The following is a 25,405-nucleotide window of genomic DNA, read 5'->3' as shown; positions in this document are numbered from 1 at the left end:
AGAGAGCAGCTGTAGGACAGATCTCAACCTCCAGAACCAGAACCAGGATCAGATCCAGGACCGGAGGCTACACGACAACCAGGACCACAGACCGGGAGCAGCCCTGTCCACCATGTCCGAGTCCATCAGAAGAAAAAACTCCAGCAGACAGCTCCTGCAGAACCTCATCAGGTGAGAGACAAATGGTTTTAACACAGAGCATCTATCTATCTATCTATCTATCTATCTATCTATCTATCTATCTATCTTTTTGTTCTATATTATTCTATAAAAAGCCTAACATATAGATAATGTTATAGTTCCACTGCTGGAATAAACTCAACGCAGGTAAAACTCTACCTATTTCCTCTCACTTCTTGTGATGTGTGTCGTGGTTGCAACGCTATCTGTTTATTTTTCATTTAGCAGATATCAGTGAGCGACTGGGGGAACGTTTCTGGGTAAATGTTGATTTTCTGGCTCCAGTAAAAACAAAAAGGCGTTAATGGATGAACCCAAAGTCCGTCAGCTCTTTCCAGAAAAGGTGTCTTTTTCTAGAACTGCATGCATGTAAATGCTTTTATCTGTACTTTAACTTCAGCTTTAATTTTATTGCCCCTGAAGGGGAACACAACACATCACACAAACACAAAAACATATTGAAATATGTACATTTAATTAAAATATGTTTAACATTATGTTAAAAAAAACCCCACTAAAGCTCACATAAAGAAATGAATGTACATCAATGGAAGAATAACCTGGAGTACATCAAGTAGTCAAGATTCAAGATTCCTTTATTGTCATTGAGCATGACATGTCAATGAAATTTGCATTGCAACCCCCGTTTTAGAAAAAATATAACAAGATAAAAGATTAGAAAATAAAATTAAGATACTAAGATAAAATAAAATAAACCAACGTGCAGTTAAAAATATTCGTAAATGCAATGAAAAATATACTAAGACAATAAAATATACTAAACAATAAACAATAAAATATACCAGTGTAATGTACCAACAGCAGCTGAAATAAACTAAAATGTATATAAACATTGTATGTATGTATGTATCATCATCTAAACTAATCATCTGTGGTTAAAAGAAGATCGCCATCAACACCCACCACCTTATCTGGACGTCCGATCATTATCTGATTCATCAATTCAACAATTTTGATGGCATCAGAAACTTGATGTCTGATGATGTGCAAAACATGACAGTCGTGTCTTTGCTGTCAGCCAAATTGTCCAATCTTTGTACGTCACTGAAACAAGATAACTCGAGCTGGAGCTCAGGTGCAGTCACAAAAGAGAGCGTGTAAGCAGCTGAGAGAGGTGTTAATCAAGCTAACGAGCACGAACACAGTGCTCTCTGAAGATGTGGCCTGACAGAGAACAATAACAGACCTAGATCTAAACCATGTGGAACACCAGACAACAGGTGAGAATAAAGACACAGAAGTCCAGACCAGATCTACGACACAGGTGAGGCCCTTTCAGAGCCTGTGGCCACACCTGTCGTCGGAGGTGATGAGTGTGCAGCAGTGAATGCAGCGCTCAGGTTAAGAGCTCAGCTGTTTACTATTATTGTGTTATTCTGAACGAGTGTTATGACTAATGCATGCCTGCAAAGTGCACCGATAGCTGTGGATCTTTCACAAATTACTTTGTTTTTCATTTGGTTTCCAGAGCTTCACTCACTCCTCTAATGAAACAGGCCGTTTGGGCTTCTTATACGAAGTATCTGATACTTGACCTGAAGACCACGTCTAGCAGCGTGCAGAGCGGACTCAGACAAACACTGATGTTATTCGTTTTTCTCATTGTGACACCAGCAGTTAAGAATGGCTCATCGTGTCAAAAAGCTGATGAAGCAGAGAGAATTAACACCTTCATGCTTTAGTGGAGCATCTCTAACTGCATGATCCATCCAAAGACGAGACAGTGTTTCCTCTCGCGCTCGTAAAAATATGGCGGAGGCCCTGTAATTGGGTTTATCTTTGTAATCAGCACAGTCAGCCTCAGCTCAGCCACATTTGATCACATCTTCTGACTATTTATGTGTCCATTTGCCTGATTTGACCACTTAGCGCAGTCTGTTCTCATTTATCTCCCCCCTTGGCAGACTCCGGGGTCCAGTTTCTGCTGTTGTTTTCTGTATTTGCGAGCGTTGCTGTCAGCGAGGTTCTGGTTTCCTCAGCGATCGGTGGAACGTTGCTGTGTGACCTCACCGAAAATGACACTGAGCTGCGAGTTCAATGGCTTCTTTTATAGCTGCAACTTCCTTAATGGCCATGACATCATCTGGCTGACTCCTGAACCCCCTCCTGCTCGACTCCACACACACACACACACAAAGAAATGTCCTTCCCCGGGCCTCCATTGCCTCATTGTGTAAATGGTGGAAAAAATGATGCGTATCAGACAGATTTCCTCCATAATTTGCTCCTTTCACGTTCGTGCTCATGTTAAATGTCCCAGCAGACTCTGAACATACCTGGAAGCTCGGGCTGCCACGCAGATTCAGTGTAACAGCAGTGCCTGTGTGAGTGAAGCAGAGCAGACAAGCCTCATCTACATCTGCTTCAGCTCCTGACTTCCTACACTTCCCATGATGCCGTTTGATCCAGGGCAGCGACCTGTCGCCCTCGGCATGTCGTCTGTCATCAGTGAGACACCTAAAAATCTTTCAGGACTTCTGTATTTTTGTAATCTTGAACGCAGAAGCAGCCCAGAAATCCTGTTTACTAAATTGTTTTCCTAATTACGTTCTGCTGCCGAACATAATCGCCGCTTTGGATTAAGTTCAGAGAACATTCAGAGCGAATGAAAAGCTTCATTTATCCACCGCACTTGAGTCACAGTGAGGTGGTGAAGCTGGGTGGAGGCAGAAGAAGCTCAGGGCTTTAACACCACAGTCTGGGGCTCGCATCCAGAATCCCGTCCGCGGTCAGGTTTGGGGTTGAAGTTAAGGAAAGATTGTGGGTCTGATTTAATGCGAATAAATGTGTCGTGTCTCAAATCACTGCTGACTTCTTGTGCATCAAACCAGACCACGACCTTTCCCTAACCTTCACCAAACGGGACCATCAAAACCTGCTGTGACCACTGTGAGCTGATATTATATCACAAGATCCGATGTTTTGGCAGAAAAAGATGGAATTCGCTGGCAGTGAAGATTTTGCTTTTAATTTTTGCAGCTTCTCAGATATGTTGATTATCAGCATTTTATTTATGTTAATAGAAAATGTCATCTGTTTTCAAACATATGCTGTAGACAGTGCTGATCATAAGATGATAAGATGATAAGATACAAGATACTTAGAACAGCTTCAGTTGATCACTTCAGGTTAGGCCTTCAGTGTAAAATAATGTGATTTGTTGTTATTGGCTAAAAGCTTCAAACATGCAACATCAGCAGCTGAAACGGTCCATTAAGGATTTCATCCTCCTTCTCCCAGCTCACTGATGAGGTCTAGACTATCAAACCACATCTCCAGTCGACCCTTTCCCCCCAAAAATGGCCTGATCGAGAAGCCAAAACAGCCGTATCACACACACATTTACAGCCACTGGCTCTCGCCACTATGCTCCCACTGCATCGCTGGTGAGTGTGATCGTATGTAGGTCACCTTCCCACATAGTAATGACCACGGCGTGTTTGACTCACAGCCGGTCATGGCCGGCGTCCTCACCCCGACAGCCACAGCCAACAACATTTGCGGCCTTTTGTATTTGAATTAGCTTTTTGCACTCTAAAGATTTATTTTAAATGATGATTTCACGCAGCCGAATGTTTGCTGAACACGTTGACATGTTGGGAAAATCCATCATATTTTTGGGTGAAGGCCTGTGCAGTGAATTTAGCCGCACCAGGCCAGTACAAAGGCAAACCGTCCGCGTGCTTCATGTTTGGTTTTAATGAGAACCAACACGCTGGAGGATTTGGCCTGGTTTACTTCCAACCAACCAAGTTACAGCTGTTTTAGGAGTGTATTAGAAATATAATTGAAGTATAGAAAAGTCAGTACAAGCAGTGGCGTGCACAGACTTTTTGAAGGGCAGGGGCAAAAAGGAAACAAAGGGCACATATAGGGTGTCCTCACCACTGAAGAGGGCACTTTAACACGTGTTTTGGCTCCCAGGGGGCACTGTAGCGTTTCTCAACAAATAGGCCACGAGGGGGTGTGCACCCCCCCGTGCATGCCACTGAGTACAAGTACACTTATACTTTTTGTGCTTCAAAAGTATAAGTAAGCATGTTTGACAGATCCTTTTAAAAAGTGTACTTCTAAATAAAAAAGTTCAACTTAAATGTATTAAACAGGGATATTGTAATTCTGCAATACTTAAAGTGGTATTTCAAAGTACTTGTTCACAAAAAGTGTATTATGAATTGTACTTAAGTGTACTTTTAAAAAGTGTACTAAATTACAAATACTATTAATAGTACTAAAGTGTACTTATGAAAATTCTACCTATTTTACATCCCTTGTAATACACTATTAGCAGCTTAATTAAAGTGTACTTTAATTTCACTTCATTTTAAAGTATATCTAAGTATATTTCCATCACATTGCTGATATAATACAATTGTACTGTGAGTGTGTTTTGAATGCTCACGAATCCTGATTTTCACTGGTGGACTCAAGTATTACTCAAGGACTACTTCTAATACTTTTTCACCTGGGTTTTTGTCTCGCTCATCTTTAACTCAGACTGTGGAGAGCATTGGAAGTATGTGTGAATAGTGAAATTTAATTAGTTCGGGAACTCAGCCATTCAGACAGTTAGAAAGGTTGTAATTCTGCTATAGTCTATCTGGATTATCTGTTATTTGGTGGTCAAGCTAAAGGTGTGTGTACCTGAAGTGTCAATAATCCATCATCATTCCACAGGAAACCTGTGTGTGCACAAATACAGTGAGTTCAGTGGGTCAAAGCTCAGGCAAGAAGTCGTTCTGTAAACCGTGATGGATGTGTACAGTTTGGGTAAAACATTTAAAGTCATTTTCATTTAATCTCTGTAAATATGATCCAGGTTATAAACCCAAATTATCCCATAAAAACAATGAGATCACGCTTCGGAAAACTTGTCTGTACCAACAAACGTCCAGCAACAGGTGCTCTCCAGAGACTCCAAACCAATCAAACGGCTGACTGAATGTTTCCAAAGTTCTCATCGTTCCAGTTTTTTGACGAGATTTTCTCCAGACCCCCGTAAGCATGACAAGATGGAGGTCTGGCTGCATGGGATTAAAGCCTCTCCCTCCATCATCCGTTCTGCTCCTCCTCCATCTCTTCACCTCCTCCCTCTCTCGCTCTTTGTTTCTCTCCAGAGATTGAAATTAAGCGAAACAGCACAGCAGCTGGCTCGAGCTCCACCAGATGTGCTTCAACAATAAAGAGTTATTGTTATCAAGTCCCGCCCTCTGGAAACTAGAGCCAATCGGACAGAAGAAGAGATGGAGCGTTATGAAACAGAGGAAGAGCTCATTTTTTCCTACTTACCTGAGAAACCCCCAAACATACACTTTTCCATAGAGACATTTCACTGTTGTAGCAGACAAATAACAAACAGGACGTGTGAGTAATGTGTAACATCAACCTGAGGTATATATGTGTGAGTCCACATCTGTTTGGGTACTTTTGGTTTGAGGAAATCTTTCATGGTTTAAGCATTTTAGCTCAAATGAAAATAAAAATCTTACACAGCGATACTTTAGATAAGAATGTGCTCCAGCTTTGTGGCATCAGTGTGGGGAAGGTTCAAAGCCAGCTCCATTAGAGATGGTTGGAGGCGCTTCAACCCCATCCAACACCTTCAGGATGAACTGGAACACAAACTGAGAGCCAGACCTGATCAGCCAACATCAGCGCTGGACCTCATTAACGCTCCTGTGGCTCAATGGGAGCAAATCCTGCAGCAGGTTCAACATCTGGTGGGAAGACTGAAACCGCAGAGTGGAGGCAGCTACAGCTGCGACTCATGTCCACGAGTCTGGAATGACATGTTCAGGTGTCCACATGCTTTTAACTGACACCTCGGGCCTTGACGGGTTTGCAGCAGCCTTCGAAGCGGAGAGGTAGAGGAGGGAAACCAACTTTATGAGAGTCATAACATCTCTCTACACGTGACCAAAGTAGCATCAAACAGACGGTCGTGTCTTATTACAAACTCATTCCTGATAGCCAAACATCTGTATACTGATGAACTGCTGTACTTCTTTTAAATTGTTGTATTTTACTTGATTTTATGCATTCTATGTACTTTGTTATGCATTGTCTTTATATTCGTCCTTATTCTATGTTATTATTTTATTATCTTTAATTTTATATCCCTGTTTTTATGTTCATTCTATGTCTGTTTTATGTGAAGCACTTGGTGTTATTATTATTTTTGTTATTGTAAGATTAGCTTTAGTTTCACTTGAGACCAAAGCAGAGTTGTGAGACTCGTGTTGTAGTGCATGGTACTATATGAGGCTTTTTACATGTATTTTAAAATTAGTAAATGATCCTTATTTTTACTCAGTGGACCTGTAATCTGATTACATCTTTTTTTCTGTAGCTTTAGCAGGATACAGTTATTTCAGGTTGCAAGCTGTAACATGTCAGCTGGCCCCTGCAGGTTCTTAATGAATCCAGACTGAGTGGTTTGTTGGTGCAGGAGTTTGGTCACGGCCTGTTGTTGTCCCTCTTGGTTTCAGGGTGACGGCGCAGCGCAACCAGGAGGATGCAGAGGAGGTGGAGAGGGAGCGGAGGAGGAGAAGCAGGGAAAAGGAGAGAGGGGAGGGGAGCTCTCTCTGGCCAGAGCCCCCCCAGCACAGCGACCTCGCCCACGACACAGAGTTAGTACGACAACAGTCTACAGAGTTTGTTTGTTAAACTGGTGCTGGTGACAAGGGAAAAGGTGTGTGTGTGTGTGTGTGTGTATGTTCAGTGATGCTGCAGGTGAATGTGCCGAGAAGCTGCTGTACCATCAGTTTGTCCCTCAGAGATGCGATGGGGTGAAATATCCTCATCACCTGAGACTGTGAGCCGCTGATCAGACTTGTTTCCAGGCCTGTGAAGTGAAACACAGCTCAGTCATCAAACATTGTTCACTGGTTCAGTCATTAGCATCACCTCCTCCTGCCTGAAGGGTTCAGTAACACTAATCTAAAGCTCCAACAGAAGTTACGTTTGCTGAGATTGTTGGTGTGGTGGATGAAAAAACAAATTCAAACATTTTGGGAGCTCAAATATTTAAAATACCAAGTTTATTTATGAAAAATCACCAAGAAGTACAGAGAAAATGTGTTTTTACTTCTCTGCCTCACATTTGAAAATGTATTTGTTAAAACATAAAGCTGTTCATAAATGACCACCTGCAGTCCATGTCAAATATTAATAACCCCTCCCTCAGCTTTAAATCCCACTGAAATTCTTTGATGGTTGTGCTCACAAACATCATCAATTAACGATCAGTTGAAAAGCTGTTCAGACAGGACTGTGTGTGAAAACCTGTCAGCCTGAATTCAGGGAAGGTAAAACACACGCAGCTAACAGTCAAACGTCAGCTTTTCGCTGCTTCCTTCATGCTGATGAGATCCAGTCTGCTGATGTGAGCTCACCTGGAACAGGAGGCGCCTCTTTGTTAACCGTGTCTCTGTTTTCACGGAGCCTGACACTGCAGGTCGTGCCTGCCACCTGCCGCCAGGCTCAACTCGCCGCCCTGTTAGAAACCTCTGGGTGGCATCACCTGGGTGTCTCACTGTAGCTGGGTTGTGTGTGAACAAATTAAAATGCACAGTCATTACTGTGTATGAAAGACGCTTCTTAAGATAGCATGTTGTCTCTTATCAGTCAGCCAGGTGACTAACAGGTAACGGTTCTCCATTTGGGCCTCAGGTTGGAGGTGGAAGAGCTGAAGCCCAGCTGCTGCTCGGCTCTGGAGGAGGACGAAGGCTTCAGCGACTGGAGTCACAGGTTGGAGAACCGTAATGAGCAGGAGGTGTCAGACGACTGCAGGACCCGGGTGCAGAGACCCTCGACACCGGAGCCCGAAGAGGAGAAACAGCAGGAGGATGAAGAGGAGGAAGGACGGCAGCCACAACGAAGCGATCGGTCCCAGGGAGCCTCAACAAGACCTCCTGAGAAGGTGCACCACCTGGGTGGAGTTTGCTGTTTGGCAAAATAACAGATGAGTCTGTGTTGTTCTGAGTGTGCTGAGTTTACAGTACAAGCACCTCCAATAATACTAATAGATATCAATCAGCATTAATTAAATGTCAATCAGAGCATTTAATTAAATAAGCCCTTAACGAGTTTAACATTCACTGTTGGAGCCTGAAGTTTGTCTGCAGAAAACGTCATAACTTCTGTTCACATCTGCTACAGTCCCAAACTTTCAGGAACATATTATCAGTATAAAGTACATCAAGTATAAGTGCTGCACTTAAGTACACATTTAAAGGTACTTGTGCTTTACTTGAGTCTTTTCTTTTCGTGCCACTTTCTACTTCTACTCCACTGCATTTCAGAGGGAGACACTGTGCATCGTAATCTGTAGGCAAGAAGGTTTTGGTGTCGAAAGCATTCTGGTTTCTGTCTGTAGTCCAGGTAGCACCAGCCAATCACGTTTGAGCAGGCCTGGGTTGGCATTAACTTGTAGCAGAGTATTTTTACTGTGTAGTGTTAGTACTTTTACTTCAGTGAAGCATGTGAATACTTACTGCATATCATCATGAGAGTAGAGTGACTTGTTGCCTGCTTTGCTTGTGTTTCATTTAGATGTCCAGCAGCAGAAAGGAAGTCAGGACGTCATACAGCTCAACAGTCTTCCTGCCGCAGGATGCCAGACCGCAGCACGCCATGGGTCAACCGGCAGACAGGACGTCCTACCTGGTTGCCGGGACGATGAGGCCCCGGTGTGTTCTCCACTCAGTGTCTGGTTTTATCATATAACCCCGACTGTCTCCTGTTGGTTCAATGTTTGGTGTGTTTGAACGTCAGTCGTTTCACTTTTCCACAGTAACCGGTTAAATCATCTCCTCCGCAGAGGAGGGGCCTGCCGGGTGGATGGCGAGGTGGAGCAGGAGGAGCGTAAAGGGGAGGAGGTGCAGGCTGCCCTGCAGACCGAGTGGAGATCAGCAGAAACCAGACAGAGCAACAGAGATGAAGATGATCAGGAGGAAGAAGAGCTGAGCTTCACACATGAAGAGAAGGAAGACCTCCACCTCCTGAGGGCGGGGAGACAGAGGGAGGAGGAGGAAGAGCACAAGTCAGACAAGGTTGTCTCTCTCACTGCTTCTATTACGAGCAGCTGCACTCTTTGTCCCAGTTCTGAGGCGACCTAACGACAACATTCACTCCAAAATACCTCAACGCTGAACTAAACTTCATGAAAATACTGCAAATATTCCAGATTTCCTCTTGACCAACACTTTAGTTCATGGCAAGATGTCTTTAAACTCATGGCCTGATTTGCATGACTTGTACTGTGGATATTCATGGTTCTCAGAGGATGAACCCTAATGTTTTTGCTGATTTGATGACCACAGTCACACCATCATTTCTCTTTATGCACCGGCCATGAAATGTAATGGTAAAATCTCCATAAAATTAATCTCATGCTCCTCAGAGGAGGAACCGATTCCTTGCATGAGCACGAACTGTCTCCTGATTCCTCCTCACCTACGGGTCAGATAGACCAGTGACGATGCTTGTTCAGCCCTTTCCGATACTAAAGGTTCCTGCTCCTTTCTTCAGTGTTACCAAAACGCATCTTCTCAACAACAAACATGCTGAATCCATTTTCCTTCCTCATAAAACATCTGCAAAGATTTTTCTCAAAAGTTTGAAAGCTGCTTTCTTTCTATCCACCTCAGCCAGCACACAGTCTTCTTCTTCTTCACCTTTTCATTGCTGCTGCCTGTAGATCAGATAAAGTGAGTTGAGTGAAACTAAATGGGGAGTGCTAGAGGGCAGAAACCTTTAATGTGCCACCATCAGGACAAACTTCAAATTTTACCTCCATGACTGCATCTTTAAAACGTGTGCTGTCAGCTATGTCCAACTCCTTCACATTGTGGGGTGTTATAAAGGGCCTCAAGCAGGAATTTCGACTTTTACACTTACTATTCGATACATCAGCTAAGTTCTGTGCTGACGTAACGCCACACATGTCTCGCTTCTCCCAGCGTTTCATAAAACGTTTAATCAATCACATGCACGCTTATTAGAGCGCACAGTTCACAGAATTTGGCTTCAAATCTGAAAGCAATAAAGTAGAAGAACGCAGCTTCGACTCACAGAGTGAAGAAATGAGACTGACGAAAGCAGCAATGATGTAAGATGCAAGTAACAAATTCCTTCTTTTACCACCAGTGGTTTGCCTGCATTTCATTTATTTAGTTTTTTTGCTAACAAATAACACAATATGAGCAAGCAGCGTAAACATGTTAAAGCTTTTAGCTGTTATTGTTAGAAAAATATGATGGAACAGATCAAATATCAGTGAAAACTGCTCTGAGATTAGACTTTTTAACGCGATCAGATAGTGATAGTTCTGTGTAAATGTATTTTTTGATCAGGTTTGATCAGACTTGTTCTGATAAGACGGACACATTTTGTTGACATTTGAATGTTGGTGTTGTTGTAGAGGTCAGCGGAGGGCGGGAGGAGCGAGGAGGTGAGCAGGAGCTCTGCAGCCTCTCTTTGCAGCAGCAGCGAAGGCGAGGAGTCGCTAAACTGCTACGGTCCCATGAGCCCGACATTCAAGGTATCTCATCAAACCAACCCTTTACAGCTCCTTATTAGTGATTATGTTTAATTATAAGTTAACACAAAATCAAGAGGGTCCGGGGGCCCAATGCATACAGCCTGACAAGCTCATACGTGTCTCTTTTGCTGTTTGTAATTTAACTGCAATGCAAACAGTTAAATCATTTGAAGTGCATGAAAGTGAATGCAGATAACGCAGCTACCTGAGTGCTGTGCAGCTGTGCTTAGCTTCCAGGTAAAGCTCCAGATTTGAAGTAGAGCTTGATGCAGCTGACACTGCACTAACAACCACGCACAGTTTGCATTTCGCTGCGATGTTCTCGTCCCTTTGAGCCACAAACTCAAAATAATGCGTGTTGTTCCACAATGTAAAGGCTTTTTACAGCAACAACAGGAACAGGGAAGTACAGTAAAATGAGAACGGCGACAGATTACCTATTTGAAAATGTAACTAAATAGCTGATTACTTGAATTGCAAAACAAACATGTTACTTGTTAAACAAACAAAGTAAGTTGTGAGTACTTCCTGCGTCAGTATCTGAAGCCACAGTGACAGTGGTGGAGATGGCCGGCAGCTTCTGGCAGTTGGACGGTTGGACAGAAGCCTGATTTTCTCAGTTTAATGTTTTTTATTAAATGTGTTTTACTGAACTGATGTCACAGATGAAGCACAAAGTCCTGATCTTGCTTGAATTTCAGTAAAGTTGGGACGTTTTCCTCTAAAACAACATTTCAAGTCAAGTCTGTTTTATTTATACAGCCCAATGGCAGGAATTACAAATTTGCCTCAAGGGGCTTTACAAAGTGTCCAACATACGACACTTTCTTGGCTTAGTCCCTCGAATCAGATCAGGACAGATTCCCAAAAAACCCTCCAACTGAGAAAAATGGAAGAAACCTCCAGAAGAGCAACAGAGAGACCAGGAGGAGGGACACAAAGCTCAAAGAGGGACAGAGAGAGACAGAAGAAGAGAGACAGGGACAGAGAGAGAGACAGAGAGACAGAGAGGCAGAGAGAGAAAGACAGAGAGAGAGAGAGAGACAGACAGAAGAAGAGAGACAGACAGAGAGGGACAGAGAGAGAGAGAGACAGAGAGAGACAGAAGAAGAGAGACAGACAGAGAGGGACAGAGAGAGAGAGAGACAGAGAGACAGCGAGAGTGAGGGACTGAGAGAGAGGGACAGAGAGAGACAGAGAGAGAGACTGAAGAAGAGAGACAGGGACAGAGAGAGAGGCAGAGAGACAGAGAGGGACAGAGACAGAGACAGAGAGAGACAGAGAGAGAGAGACAGACAGAGAGAGGGACAGAGAGAGAGGGACAGAGACAGAGAGAGACAGAGACAGAGAGACAGACAGACAGACAGACAGACAGAGAGAGAGACAGACAGACAGACAGACAGACAGACAGAGATGGACAGACAGAGACAGAGAGAGAGACAGAGAGAGAGAGAGAGAAACAGAGAGGGACAGACAGGGACAGACAGGGGACAGAGAGAGAGAGAGAGAGAGAGAGAGACAGAAACAGAGAGAGACAAAAACAGAAACAGAGAGAGACAGACAGAGAGAGAGAAAGACAGCTAGAGATTGAGAGAGAGACAGAAACAGAGAGAGACAGAGAGAGACAGAGAGACGGTTAGACATGTCTTGTGGTTTTCGGAGAGATTACAGTATTACCAACAGTAGACATTTCCCATAAACCCAGCTGTCTCTGGTTGCCATGACGATGTTGTCACTTTGAATAGCATCTTGTTCTCATATTGTGTTTTTAAGTCGATGTGTATATTTTGACCAGTGTTTTGGCTCACAGGTCAGTCTGCTTCAGAGGCTGCCAGTCATCAAATTACTGTGATGACTCACCGATGGTAAAATGTGCTGTGTCATGTTAACCGTGTCAACGCTTCGTCTCTTTCATGCCTCCTGCCGCTCCGCCAGAAACTCCTCATCCAGTTTTACCCAGTAAGTCCCGAGCGTGTGTCGACTGACTCTGACGGGTTCATCCGTGCCGCATGATGCTGCAATGATTTCACATGTTATGTCTGACACTGGAGTAACGACTCAGCACCGTGTGTCTCTTCACAGGACGAGGTGAACAGCCGAGTTTCAACGGACGGGAAGTGCACGGTGAGTTCTGCAGAAGAAGAGCGTCAGGGTCAAAGGTCAGCAGCTGATCAGGGACTAGAGATGAAACGGGTCGAATCTGTCACTCTCTGCCCCTGCTCTCATCTTTTTGAACAATCAGAGACATCTTTAAGTCACTTTTTATTAATGCGAGCACAGATTTTTATTTCCAACATGTCTCACCTATTATATCGTTGTTGTTGCTGCTTTTATTCCAGATTATTTATCTAGATTATTTTCACTTGTTTGATTTCATTGCATCATTGCAGAAATGTTTTAATCCTGTCATGTTTAAAGGCAGTTCTGTAGAAATGTGGAGTCTCTTCCATCAGTCAAATCCAAATGCAGCAAATGTCTGTGAATGTGATGAAACTAAGGCCTGTCTCTTCAACCAGGAAGTTAGCTGGGAAGATGAAGCAAAGACGACCTTTAACAGATGATTTTAGTTTAGTCCATGTCCCAGATTTGAGGGGTTTTCTTAAACCATCATCTGTTTCTGCTTTGCTCTGCGAGGGTAAAAATCACGACTTTGTGCCGGTTTGCAGGTCTGAGCTGCGCCTGCTTCAATAAAAAGTGTTAATGTCATTTCTCAGGTGTGAGTTATCATAACCATCGCTCTTCTTGATTCTTCCCGCAGATCATAGAGAGAACTGAGTCTCTGAGGAAGAGGTGAGTCCGTCTGACTGAGCTTTGTATCGATGCAACAACACGATTATCTTCGCTGGATCCTGAAACACATCCGAGCTGCAGAGAACTGTTCCTCCATGAGTTTGACTCGACTGCTGCTCCTCCTATTAGAAATATTCCTTGGAATAAAAATCTAATTTAGTTGTGCAACAGATTTCAAAAGAAAGTCTGACTTCTCTTAAACAGCCAGTTTCAATAAAACAAAACCGGTTATTTCCAGTTCTCCTCTGGTGTGTTTAGCTCCAGCAAGCACGTCAGCTGCATCTGTACTTTGATTTATAGCAGAAATACACTTTCACCGTGACTGAGCGGAACGTTTATCGTTCTTCTAAAGCACCAACAACATGAAGAAGATGCTGCCACCTGTTTCTGTTTCCAGGATTGACAGGAAGCTGGAGCTGTACACTCACGCTCTCAAGGTAAAAGCCCGCTCAGGAGCACCCGTTTTTTCAGTGGATGTTTTCCTTACAGCACGTGCATGTCTGTTCTCTTAAAACAAGCCGCGATGGATGAGCAGCCATCAGCCTCCACCAGAGAGGAGACCTGAATTTGTCGATGGGCCTCTTGCAGTTCTGAACCTCCCTGTTTTTCCACAGGCCTCCTCAAAGGAAGGCAGGTCAGGCAGCCAGGTGCTGACGGACCTTACGAGTCCGGCTGAACCCGTGTCCTCCAAGAAGAACCTGTTTGAGGCCGGAGAAGCCTGGAACCAAAACGCCGTCTCAGTCGCGCCATCCAAGGTTAACGACGATGTTAACTTTATCAGTTAGTAAACTTTTTACAGCGTGACTGATGAATGGCTACCAAAATAGCCTTTAGCTCAGTGTCCATGAGGAAGTGTCTGATTTTGCTGTTTAATGGTGTGAATGTTCACTGGACACACAGATTTACAGGCAAAGTTTTCATTATTTTTATCGTGAAGCACAGAACCTTTGCAGAGTAATGTGTCCAGTGGTGGAAGAAGTATTCAGATCCTGTACCTCAGTAAAAGCACTCACCACCACACTGTAAAAATACTCAAGACAAGTAGACGTCCTGCATTCAAGACCTTACTTTAGTCATCATGTATCAGTAAAATGTGTTGTCAGTGTTTTTCTGTTATATCTGATGTTTGTGGATTAATATTTCTTCAGCGTTAATGTGGATGCTGCATTTTACTGCTGTCTCAGAAAAACAGCCTGTTTTCAGCTTTGTGACGAGGCATTTTCTGCTGATCTGAGAGGCTTTTTAAACAGTTTATTTAGCTGAAGGAGGAAAAGTTTCTTAAGACATGAAGGAAAACTTCGTCCTTCAGTTTATCACAAACTGCCACTAACGCTTTTGTGTTGAATGATGTCCTGCATCAGGACCGATTTGACATTTGCATTTCCTGTTACCTCACATTGTTAAAGGTTAGACACAGAATAAAACAAAAATATTTAGGTTACATGAAACTGATTTAGGTGGAGCTACATGAAACCAGATCTTTGTGGGGGGGGGGTTTTCCCAGTTATGAATGTTTCTTCTTCTCTGTGTCAGGATGCAGACGGTTTGAAGGTCGGCGTGGCTGATCTCATCAATCAGTGGGTGAAAGGAAGTGAAGATGGGAGTCGGTGCAGCTCGCCCTTCAAACCAGCAGTAAGTCCCAGTTTCCCCTGAGGGACCAGGATGCTAGAGAGACCAGGACCTAGCTGAACCTTCCGTGATGTGACACCACTCTCTTCCTGTCCGATAACTTCCTCATCTTTGCTTCATTTTGATTCACTGTAGTTTCATGACTGTTTTCAATCTGCTTTATTCTCTCTCCCTCTCTGCTTCTTGCAACCACACCCCGGCCTCTTTTCTTCTGCTGTAAATCATCTCAACTCAGTTCAACAATCGGTGAAAGTCTGCCCCCTTGTGGCTGCAGCAGCATCATTCTGATGACAAGCTGAGAAAGTTGCTGTGCTTGCAGGAAATTAACCATGATGGTGTTTTAAGCAGGAAGAAATTACAGGGTTGCTATGGTGACACTTCATCTTCTGTGAGGAAAACTGTAAATTACGTTTATTATTACGAAAAGACAAACTAGCCTTCTAAACTCTTCTAAACAAAACTAAAAATATTGATGACATTTACACGGTTATAACAGCCGATCTTTTCTTTACTGGGAGAAGATTGTAATTTTCAAGCAGCAATAACAAGGATTTACCACAAAGATGAGGGGGAAATACCAAATTCCTGCCAGTGTAATCTGGAAAATATGGTGAAAACGAGCAAAACTAAAAGTGAAGTTTTGGCTTGTTGACATGACTGTGGTTCATGGCTGTGGACACACTGAGGTTGCTGCATAAATCCTTTGAAATCTCTGATAAATTCTGTTTTATGGACTGAATTTCAGGACAGTGGTAAAAGATATAAGTTTGTGGTGACGGGTCACGGAAAGTATGAGAAGGTTTCTGCTGACAACGGCTGCAGTGAGGATGCAAACAGCCCGGCAGGTAAGACCCGAGACCATCCTTCATCCTTCACTCTGCACAAGGTTTAATTTTATCATGTAAAAAGAGGTTAAAGAGGTAATGCAAAGAAAAAAAAACACCATTTATTCAAAGTAAGACAATTTTTCATGTCACTTTAATCCAAATGTCCAACTAGCTTCACAATAAAATAATTCAAGAATGAAGTTCATAATATTCCATATTTTTCTTATTGTCAGCAAATCCCACAAAGACCAAAACCAACAGTGTATCAGCTAACAAGTACATGTGTGTTTCACAGCCTGATGTTCTTTCTGAGCCACGGAGCTCAATTCGTCGTCCAAAAGCACATCAGTAAGCCAAACTGTTGCTCTGGCTGACGTGTTCCTTCATCACACTGTAATTTATTCTGATTAAATTCCGCACACACACCACCCTGCTGCCACAAATACTAACTAGAGCACCAAATAAGGATTCATCCGCTGCTGAAAATAGTCCCCAACAAATGCACTATTTTCTCCTGTTTGGGCGACATTTGCTAAACCCTGCAGTTTCCAGCTGTTTCAGGAGATTATTTAGTCTGTTTCAAAAGTGAAAGTCTAGATTTTTACCCTGTTTTAAAAGGTTTATGTCTTCAGTACGGTAATAACAAAACTATAGAATAACACAAGCTTTATCCTTTAAGAAGGACTTGTCAGCTGCATGGCAGAGAACTGTATTGCCATATTTTAGGTGCCAACCAAAGCATGATAAAAAAAGAGAGAAATACAAGACACAAGTTTCACATTCAACTTTATGCATTTTTGAGAATCACACAGTAAAAACATGTTATATCTTAAGCATCAGCGTACTAAATGGGGCTGTGTTTAGCTTACAGGGGTAAAGTCCCCCAAACCTAAAAGAAATTCCACATCATGATGGTCATCTTGGAGAAAGCGATTATTTTTTTTTAAATCCAACATGAATCAACATCAACAACTTGCTAGTATTTGCTACAGCAGCAGCAAAATCCTCTCATCATCTAATATCTGTCCTTCCTCTCCAGCTCTCACTCAATCTTCCTACAGCAGGCCTCAACATCATCATCATCGCTCATTGGTACTCACGTCTACATCCCATTACGATCTGAACTCGGTAATATTGTTCATAAGTCCTGGACGATCCAGCACAAGGCAGGAGTTCACTGCAGCAGCAGGATGTGGGCTTGAAAGTGTGTTATCATGTCACTGATGTTGGATGAAAACACTGGATCCTGAACTTTTTAGAGCTAACGACAGCCTCATGTGTACATAGCCAGCTCTGATTTTCACTGAAAACTGAGGGTTATCTTCAAAGACTTTCCTCAGTTGACAGAGAGGGTGGTCTAGGTAGTTTTTATGATGAAAGAGAATAAAAGTAGGGAGTTTTCAACACAACACTGATGACATGAGGAAAAAAATTGATTCTGGGATTTATCGAGGCTGGGCAATGTATGATACGATGGTCAAATAACACCAAAAATGTGATTATAATGTCAGTTTTCTCCCATTCGAGAGTACAATCTGACTTCCCATTACTGTGCAGTCTGATGGAAAAGAAAAGACAGAGTCTGCAGCCATGCTAGCAGCTCTGTGAGGCTTTGAGCTAAATGCTAACATGAGCATGCTAATATTCTCACTGTAACTGCTAAGACGCTGTTGTTTAGCAGGTATAATGTTCACCATATTGAGCAGGACCTGTTGAAAGTCAGCAGGATTCATCCTCTGGGGACCATGAACGTTTGTGCACAATATTTTAGCAATTCGCCCAATGGGTGTTGAGATATTTCAGTCAAGGCTGAATGATGGACCAACAGACTCGACACAGCCATCCCAAGAAAGAGAAAACTGTCACATATACTGCCATCAGAGGAAGGTCTGTTAGGTATATTTGTTCCTCATTGCCCAGCCCCAACATCCTGTAGTTTCCTGCCCTGATCAAAAGCTTCAACATCCGTTTGTTTCCGTCCACCCGACTTTCAGACGCCTAAATGTGCTCTGACTGGACCTTTACCCTTCATCCTCCTCGGTTTCCCTTCTTTCAAAAACCATCTGCCCTGTTATTCCAGGAATGTAAAAGCCCTATTTATCACAGAGACTAAACACTGCCTACCAGCGGTGAACACCTAAAGCCTTTGTTTAGAAAAATAGAAAAAGGTAGCTAATGACAAATGAAACAATCTTTTATCTATAAGTATCTACAGTACATGCATCCAACACTACGTCTAGCTTATCATCCAATGAAAAAAGATTATATAATGCTCCTTTTTCTCTTTCCTTTTTACTTTTTTTTGCCACAAGTCACATTCTTATTTGATTTACCTAAAAGTGCAAAAATGCCACACCTGGATTCCTGCTGTGTTATGTTTGACCTTTCAAAGCTCAACGGCTAAATTATACGTGAAAATGTCAGAAATATAAATACTTGTTTGACATGGGGAAACTTTCTTTGCTTTCTAAGCTTAAATTTGGCAGCATTCAAGCTCCAGTATCGACTCGGGTACATTGATTCTGCAGTAATCAGTGATAATTTAAACCTTTTTCCTCTCAAGAATTATCGACCTCCTCTCTCTAAAATTAACTTCAACTCTTCTGCAGAAACAAACGGTTTTCTTTTTTGTGCTGAATTACACAACAGAGAAACCACATAGCTTATCATTTATCAGCCCCGCACACACTTTAACATCAGTTCATGTTACTCATCTGCAGTTTTCGTCGAACCAAACCCTCTAGCTTTTCTGTTGAAGTCCTTATGTTCGTCTTCCTGATTTTTGCGCTTTATCAGGCCCCTTTCAAACACTGCTGCGATTTTGGTGAGCGGCTTCTCCGCCGCCTCTTTGAGCTTCCGGGCATCAAATCGGGGGCTGTACAGCAAGATGGGCAGGCGATTGACAAAAGAAGGAACATCTGCTTGATTGTCTTTTGAGGCCTTCTTGTCGTCTGAATCTTTCTTGTTGGAGTTGATCTGGCGAATGATTTTTTCTTTGGTGGAGAACATCTGAAAGAGCAGGGCGTCCCACATCTTCAGTGCTTTGGGACCTTCTTTGTTCATAACCACCTCCTGACGGGCACATTGATCTGCTGACGGGTTATCATTACCGCCTTGATCTTTTTTCTTGCTGCCGCTGGAATCGACCTGAGAGCTGGCCTCCGGCTGTGGAAACTCAGGCTCCTCTGGCTCAACGACCATGTGCTTCTTCAGCCGCGTCCATCCGCTGAGCTTACCCTTGAGGCCTTTCAGCTTCTGGGCTGCTTTGGGCTCGGCGGACGAAGGGGACGTCTCTGCCTTCACGGCTTTCTTGTCAGTTGAAGATGCAGTTGATGTCGTTGACTTCGTGGAGGGTTCGACTGCCGGGGCTTCTGTCGGTGCAGCTGTGGTTTTGGTCCTCAGAACATCCTTGTCTTTGAGTCCAGTTTTTGGCTGAGATGACGGTGACGTTCCTCTGTTTGGGGATGGAGCTTTGACTGAGACTGAGGCCTGAGGCAGAAAGGCAGGAGTGGCAGAGTCAATCACAGCAGCTTTAACCATGGAGGGTTTCATGACTGTATCTGTTGCTGGTTTTGCAGGGGAAATGTTCCCTACTGGTATCTCTGTTGAAGGCTGAACTGAATTACTGGTGTGTAAGCTAATCTCAACCGGATCAGGGGGAGACCTTGAGGAATCGTTTTTTACAGCTGAGGGTTTCATTTCTACAGTGGCAGAGGAAGGTCTTGATTCTACCTGCTTAGTGGGAGGTTGTGTGTTTGGAGTAGGTTTACTGGTTAAAACAGGGTCAGAAGGCTGACTGGGAGCGCTGGTTTCAGTGTTCAGTTTTCCATCCTTCCTGGAATTTGTTGCTAGGTTTGTTTTTATCTTGTGAGTTTGGGAATGTACGTTTACCTCAGCGCTGTTTGTCAGGACTGAAGCGTCCTTAGTTGCGAGCGGTTTTATGTCTGGTTTTGAAATATTCTCTTTAATCGACTTAGCAGAGGGCTGAATACTGCTAGTGGTATTATTTCGAAGAGGTGTAATGGGAGGTTTTTTCTGGTCTTTTATAATGACTGACGAGGGTCTCGTTTCTGTAGTGTGGTTTAAAGGGGCGGGAGCTTGAGAGGACTGGGGCAAGGCTGGAGTAAAGGTTCCATTAGGTGTGTTACGCGATCGTGGCTGTGGTATAGGGGAGGCTCTTACTGTTACGGTAGGAGGGTTATAAAGCGCAGCTTTATCATCTCCGGTGGCTTCAGTAAAGGGGTAGATATTTGTAGCTTTCAAATCAGTGTGTGAGACAGCTTGAGTAAGTACAGTGTGAATGCTAGTTTCTGTAGATTTGTTTGTTTCAGTGACAGATTGCCTAAACTGTTTCACTCCCGTCTGAGAGCTCACTGACGTCACAGAGGTTTGAATATTGTCAGCAGATGTGATTTGACTTGCATTGGTTTGCTGTTCTTCACTCATATTAGATATGTTAGTCATAACACAACCAGAGGAAGGGGAAGTTCTTGTCTCAGAGTTTTTATGTCTTGTAGGGGGACTCGCTAAGGATTTGTGGACTACAATTGGCTGAATGAAAGGGGACTGCTCTTTCACAGCGATTTTATTAGTAATTTGTGGTGCAGGTGATCTGTGGCCGGAAAGAGCCTTGGCAACTGGGGCTTTTGAGTTTGTGTAGATTCTGGTTTGAGCGACAGAGCCAGCAACAGGTTCTGCATCAGGGGCTGGCTTTGTCGCAGATCGACTCTCATGTCTGTCTGACCTCAGCTGAGGGCTTTTTGGTGTGACGTGCCTCGTGATAGGGCTAGACGGCACGGGTGTTGTACTAACCTGCACAGTATTCAAAGATGCCTTAATGCTCACTGCTTGGTCTGTCATCAGAGGCAAAATGATGTCTGTATGTGGCTTGTTGGGGACTTTGGTTTCAGCAGCAGGAATACTGTGAAAATTGTTGCCCAAATTGGATTTGTTTGATTGTGCACTTTCAACAGGTCTGCAGCGCTGAATAGCAACTACACCTCCAGGTTGTCCGGGTGAGACCACGTCTGTCGAAGACCTGCTGACATTTAGCAGTCCTGCAGATGGTTTGTTGGACAGTTTGCTTTCACTGCTAGGCATGTTCAGGGCCATGTTTCCTTTTGCAGGATTAGAAGATGGTCTCGTTTCAATAACACATTTTGTTTGAATGTTTTCTGCTCTAACAGGTGTAGTGGGAAGATACTCTGTTGGTGGGTTCCCCAAACCTACTCTTCCATTGGTTGGTTTTGGATGCAGTTCTGTGCCTAGTGTTGAGCTGATGACTCTGTCTGTGTCAATCTTACTGTAAGTGCAGAGTTTGGGTTCTTTATTAAATTGGCTTGACAACATTGTGTCCTCTGCAGGGATATTAGGGCTGGTTTCAGTCGTGTAGAAACTTAATCCTTGAACTATTTTATCTTGGCCGCTGGATCCTTTGCCACGCTGTGTCTTCAGAGGGACATTTTCACTAGTTTTGGATAGCTTTGGAGACTCTTTTGTGGCCACACTAGAGGTCATATCTAAAGGGAATTTAATATCTAAAATGTTGGGTGGTTTGGTTACAGTGTCTGACAGGTCAGGCAGTTTGGTTTCCGTGGTAAGTTTTCCCGTATGAACAGCAGGTGCATTTGGTACACTTGGTCCTTGAGAAGATTTCAAAGACAGTCCTTCTCCAGGCAAATGGATCCTATTTTCTATTGTTTTACTGTTTCCGTGAACTTTAATTTCTGTGCCGAGCTGCTGTGTGATTTTTGTGCTTTGGATGGCTGCAGATACTGTGCAGACAGTATACTGTGCAGAACATACCGATGCTGTGACAGGCTCATGTGGCAAAACGAATCCTGCAGTAGAGAACTGGGGCTCAGTGTTTGCTCTGTCAAGGATACATTCTGTATTAGCAGCCACAGAAGGCAAAATGTTCCCCATGTTTGTTTTGTTGGCTAGAGTAAACCCGCTGCTCCCTCTGACTTGCTGATAACCCTCTTCCCTTTGTTTCTGTAGAACAGCTTCAGCGGCCCCTTCACTGGGCAGTTTGGTGGCTTGTTGTTTTTCTAAGATGAATGCACCATTTATGATGGCACTCCCTGAGACTTTGGACTCTAACACTGTGACAGGAGACTGAACAACCAGGTCTTTAACAGGTCTGGCAGTGAGCTTATTGAGACCATTGGCTGCTGATTGACTGGCTCCACCACTAGTTTGGTAAGACCAGACCGGAGCTACCTCCATTTGTCCTGACTCTGCGTTTGTGACCTGGGATTCTCCTTTTGTAGGTGTTTTCTCAAGATTGTCACCTTTCTCTATTATATCTATCCCTTTTGCACCATGCTGTGTGTCTGTATTTACTTCCACTAAAGGTGCAGAAGAACTCGACAGACCACTGCTATCAGTCGGGCATGGAGTATTCAGTGCTGCCTCTATAGAAAATTGTGCCACACTTTGTGCGTGTACCTCACCTGCTTTAGGTATTGGTATTGGAGCCTCAGAGTATGAGGCTTTTGGTGTGGATACGTCACTTGTAGATTGTTGCATTGTTTTCTGTGCCAAGCCAAGGGGAAGCTCAGGTTTTATTGTGTCCACACTAGAAGTTTTATATGATTGTATTCCAGTACTGGGGGCTTCAGACCGACCTTCCCCAAACACATCTTTGCTATGTGTGACAATCCCTTCAGAATCCTTTGGAGTTGCCTGAGGTTGTAAAATGTGAGCAGCAGAAACCTCCATCGAAGAAGGAATCTCTTGGTGTCCATTGAGTTGTTTTGTTGCATCAGACTTTTGTGATCCATCTACATTTACATCTGACTGCGCTGTGTTTGAAGAGGTTTCATGAACCCTACGGGGTACAGGGCTGTGATGTGACGTCACAGTCCTAATCCCACCATAGGCAACATACTCAGATGGAGTGAGCCCATAATACATTGATCGTGATTTGGGCTTTGACATCGCTAATGACATTTGAGTTTCCAATAGTGACGTCAAGGACTTGCGCGCCTCAACCACAGGGGGGTGATAAGTGGATGACAGGGGGCTTGGACTTGGTGGTGCTTGCATGGAAATCACTGGCGTAGGGTTGAGATTTGATGTTTTTGGCACCGTGGAGAAAAATGTTGGAACTTTTGGCAAAGACAAAGCTTCACTTTCAGAAACTTGGTCTGTTTGTAGTTTTTGGATGGCTGGGGCTAGTAGTGTTGGTTTAACCACAGCAGAGTCACGCGCAGTCATACTTGATGCCAAATTCTCTCTGGGGTACAGATCAGCGTTTATTGTGCTCCTTTGTGTATTTTGAATCTCTATCGCTTTGTAATTGCTGACTTGTTTGATTGAAGTAATGTGATTACCATCAGTCAGCTTCAGTTTCTCTGTGGCAGCTGGAGGTTTACTCATAACGCTAGTCTGAATCGCTGATCTGTTTCCGGGAGCCTCACTGGGAACTGCAGGACTTTGTAAATCTTGGGGGGAGTTGAAAGAAGGACTTGCAGCAAATAAAAGCGGGTTAGGTTTGGATATTTCAAAAAAGGGCGTGAATACTCGAGCTGGTGTGCAAGAGGGGGTCTTAGGTCTTCCACATTGAGACCCAGACGCAGAAACTTTCTGATCAGTTTTCACCACTGACACAGCTGTTTTCTCCTTGTATGCAGCAGATAGCGGCGCTCCCTGGTGGGTTGGGTTTATTATTGTGAGGTCCTGGATGGAGGGAGGTTTAGAGATCTCATAAAATGTCGCCTTTGATGTGTAAATCCTGGTTTGTGCCGTGTCAGCCTTCGTCTCTTTCACTGCTTCAACAAGTGATATTTTTGAGGCCGTTATCTCTGAGGACATCTGGCTTGAAACAAGGCTGCCGTTACTGGTAGGTCTGGCGGTCCAAGTCGATGCCTGGCTCTGAGGCTTGTCCTTTGAAATGGTGTTTGTCTCCCCCTGGCTGGGAATAAAAGGTTGCGTCTGAGTGTTTGAAACCGATAGCAGCATTGGAACAGGAGGTAGGTTTGCAACTTGAGAAGGTGCCGGGCCTGGACCGCAGTTGGGGGCGGCTGGGGATAGGGTCAGGCTGTGAGTTGATATTTTAGTGCTGGACTGCGACACAGAGACTGGAGGGACTGTTGTGACTGACCCATGGGAATTTGCCGTCATGTTCGAATTGAACACAGAAGGAAGAGGTGGTGCTGGAACCGGCTCAGGTGGCGATGGGGGTGGTGAAGCTGAAGGTGGTATCATTAAAGGAGTCACGTCATCAAATAAAAAAGAGGAGCACTCATACAGCGGAGCCACCTGCTCTTCAGAAGTCCTGATTTGAGCTATGTAGGACTGAGGGGGGAAGCTGCCAGTTTGGCTGTGGGGGCTGCTCCGAGGATGAGGGAATGCAGATGCAGAGTGATCATAGAGCGAGCCAAAGGGGAAACTGGACACTGAGGGGTCCGCAATGTAGACTGAATCTGGTGTCCTTGGTGGGCTGGACTGGTCACTGTGCTCGAGGTCTGTACTCGCTTCGTTGACAGGCGACAAACAGGAGCGAAAGGGGACGGGGGTCTGAGAGAGGCTGCCTTTTTTCTTGGCTCGCTTCTTCTTGAGCTTCTGAAGCCTTGCGTTGTCTTTGCCTGGTTTCGGCAGTAAGGGTGGAGGATACTGCTGGGAAAGGTCAGGATCCAGTCCATTACTGTAGCTTATTTCCATCAGCATTTCAGACTCCTGCGAGACAGACAAACCAGTCTATTTATCTTCAGCTAAAAATCAGGTGAACAGACAGAAAACAGGCAAACTATTCATCTAAACACGCCTGTCATCCAACAGCTGGTTTCATCATATTTGCTTGATGGCAAAACAAATGATTCTAGCATTGTTTGTAGTCAATAATAGTTAAAGTTTCCCAAAAAAGAGAAAATCAAAGATAAAAAAAAATGTCTCATGAAGAGGTGACACATCACCTCGATAAAGACGTTATTAATAGGAAGTAGATTATTAAGATGCCGGTTGCTTCTTGTGATAAGCAGTTGGAAATGTTCTGTTCCAATACAGAGTCGGGCTAGAAAATACCATTTTAATCTCAGCAGCTGGCAAAATAATCACTCTTTGTCTTTTTAATTCTGGATGTGATAGGTATTTCATTAAGGTCGTTAATCGTGTTTGCATGACGAGTATAAATGCAGATAAAAAGTTGTCTTTCTTCTTTTTCAGATGGACAGTTCTATGAAGATTTGTGAAACACATGCTGGACTTGGAAAATGAAGAAAAATCTTTGATACTGCACAAATTATAGCCACTATCGCTTCACCATTCTCTGTATTTCAAGCTTTAGGTTGGAAATATATTTAAATCCTGTGTTTAATGACAAATTTCCTGTGACACTTTGGTATAATGCTACAAAAGGTAGAGAAGCTGTGTCTTTTTTCTCAAGGTATTTCAACAGTAGTACATTAATACA

The 25,405-nt window shown here is 43.6% G+C and overlaps 1 protein-coding gene across 1 annotated transcript; it reads left to right on the top strand.

Moving 5' to 3' along the window:
• On the top strand, positions 1-25,405 carry LOC121607095 (lymphocyte-specific protein 1-like). Its single transcript, XM_041937774.1, has 14 exons — positions 1-171; positions 6,690-6,830; positions 7,873-8,122; positions 8,755-8,891; positions 9,023-9,254; positions 10,625-10,744; positions 12,680-12,703; positions 12,827-12,868; positions 13,503-13,534; positions 13,887-13,971; positions 14,149-14,289; positions 15,068-15,166; positions 15,909-16,008; positions 25,159-25,405. The coding sequence occupies exons 1-14, from the start codon at positions 113-115 to the stop codon at positions 25,182-25,184; spliced, it is 1,488 nt and encodes a 495-aa protein (XP_041793708.1). The 5' UTR covers positions 1-112; the 3' UTR covers positions 25,185-25,405.

This window comes from Chelmon rostratus, chromosome 1 (assembly GCF_017976325.1).
Source record: "Chelmon rostratus isolate fCheRos1 chromosome 1, fCheRos1.pri, whole genome shotgun sequence".
NCBI classification, from domain to species: Eukaryota; Metazoa; Chordata; class Actinopteri; order Chaetodontiformes; family Chaetodontidae; genus Chelmon; species Chelmon rostratus.
This window is presented reverse-complemented; position numbering and strand designations above follow the sequence as displayed.

Coding starts and splice junctions, on each gene's coding strand:
- LOC121607095 (XM_041937774.1), top strand. CDS start 113: ATGTCCGAGTCCATCAGAAGAAAAAACTCCAGCAGACAGCTCCTGCAG. Junction 172..6,689: donor CTCCTGCAGAACCTCATCAG/GTGAGAGACAAA, acceptor TCTTGGTTTCAG/GGTGACGGCGCAGCGCAACC. Junction 16,009..25,158: donor GGATGCAAACAGCCCGGCAG/GTAAGACCCGAG, acceptor CTTCTTTTTCAG/ATGGACAGTTCTATGAAGAT.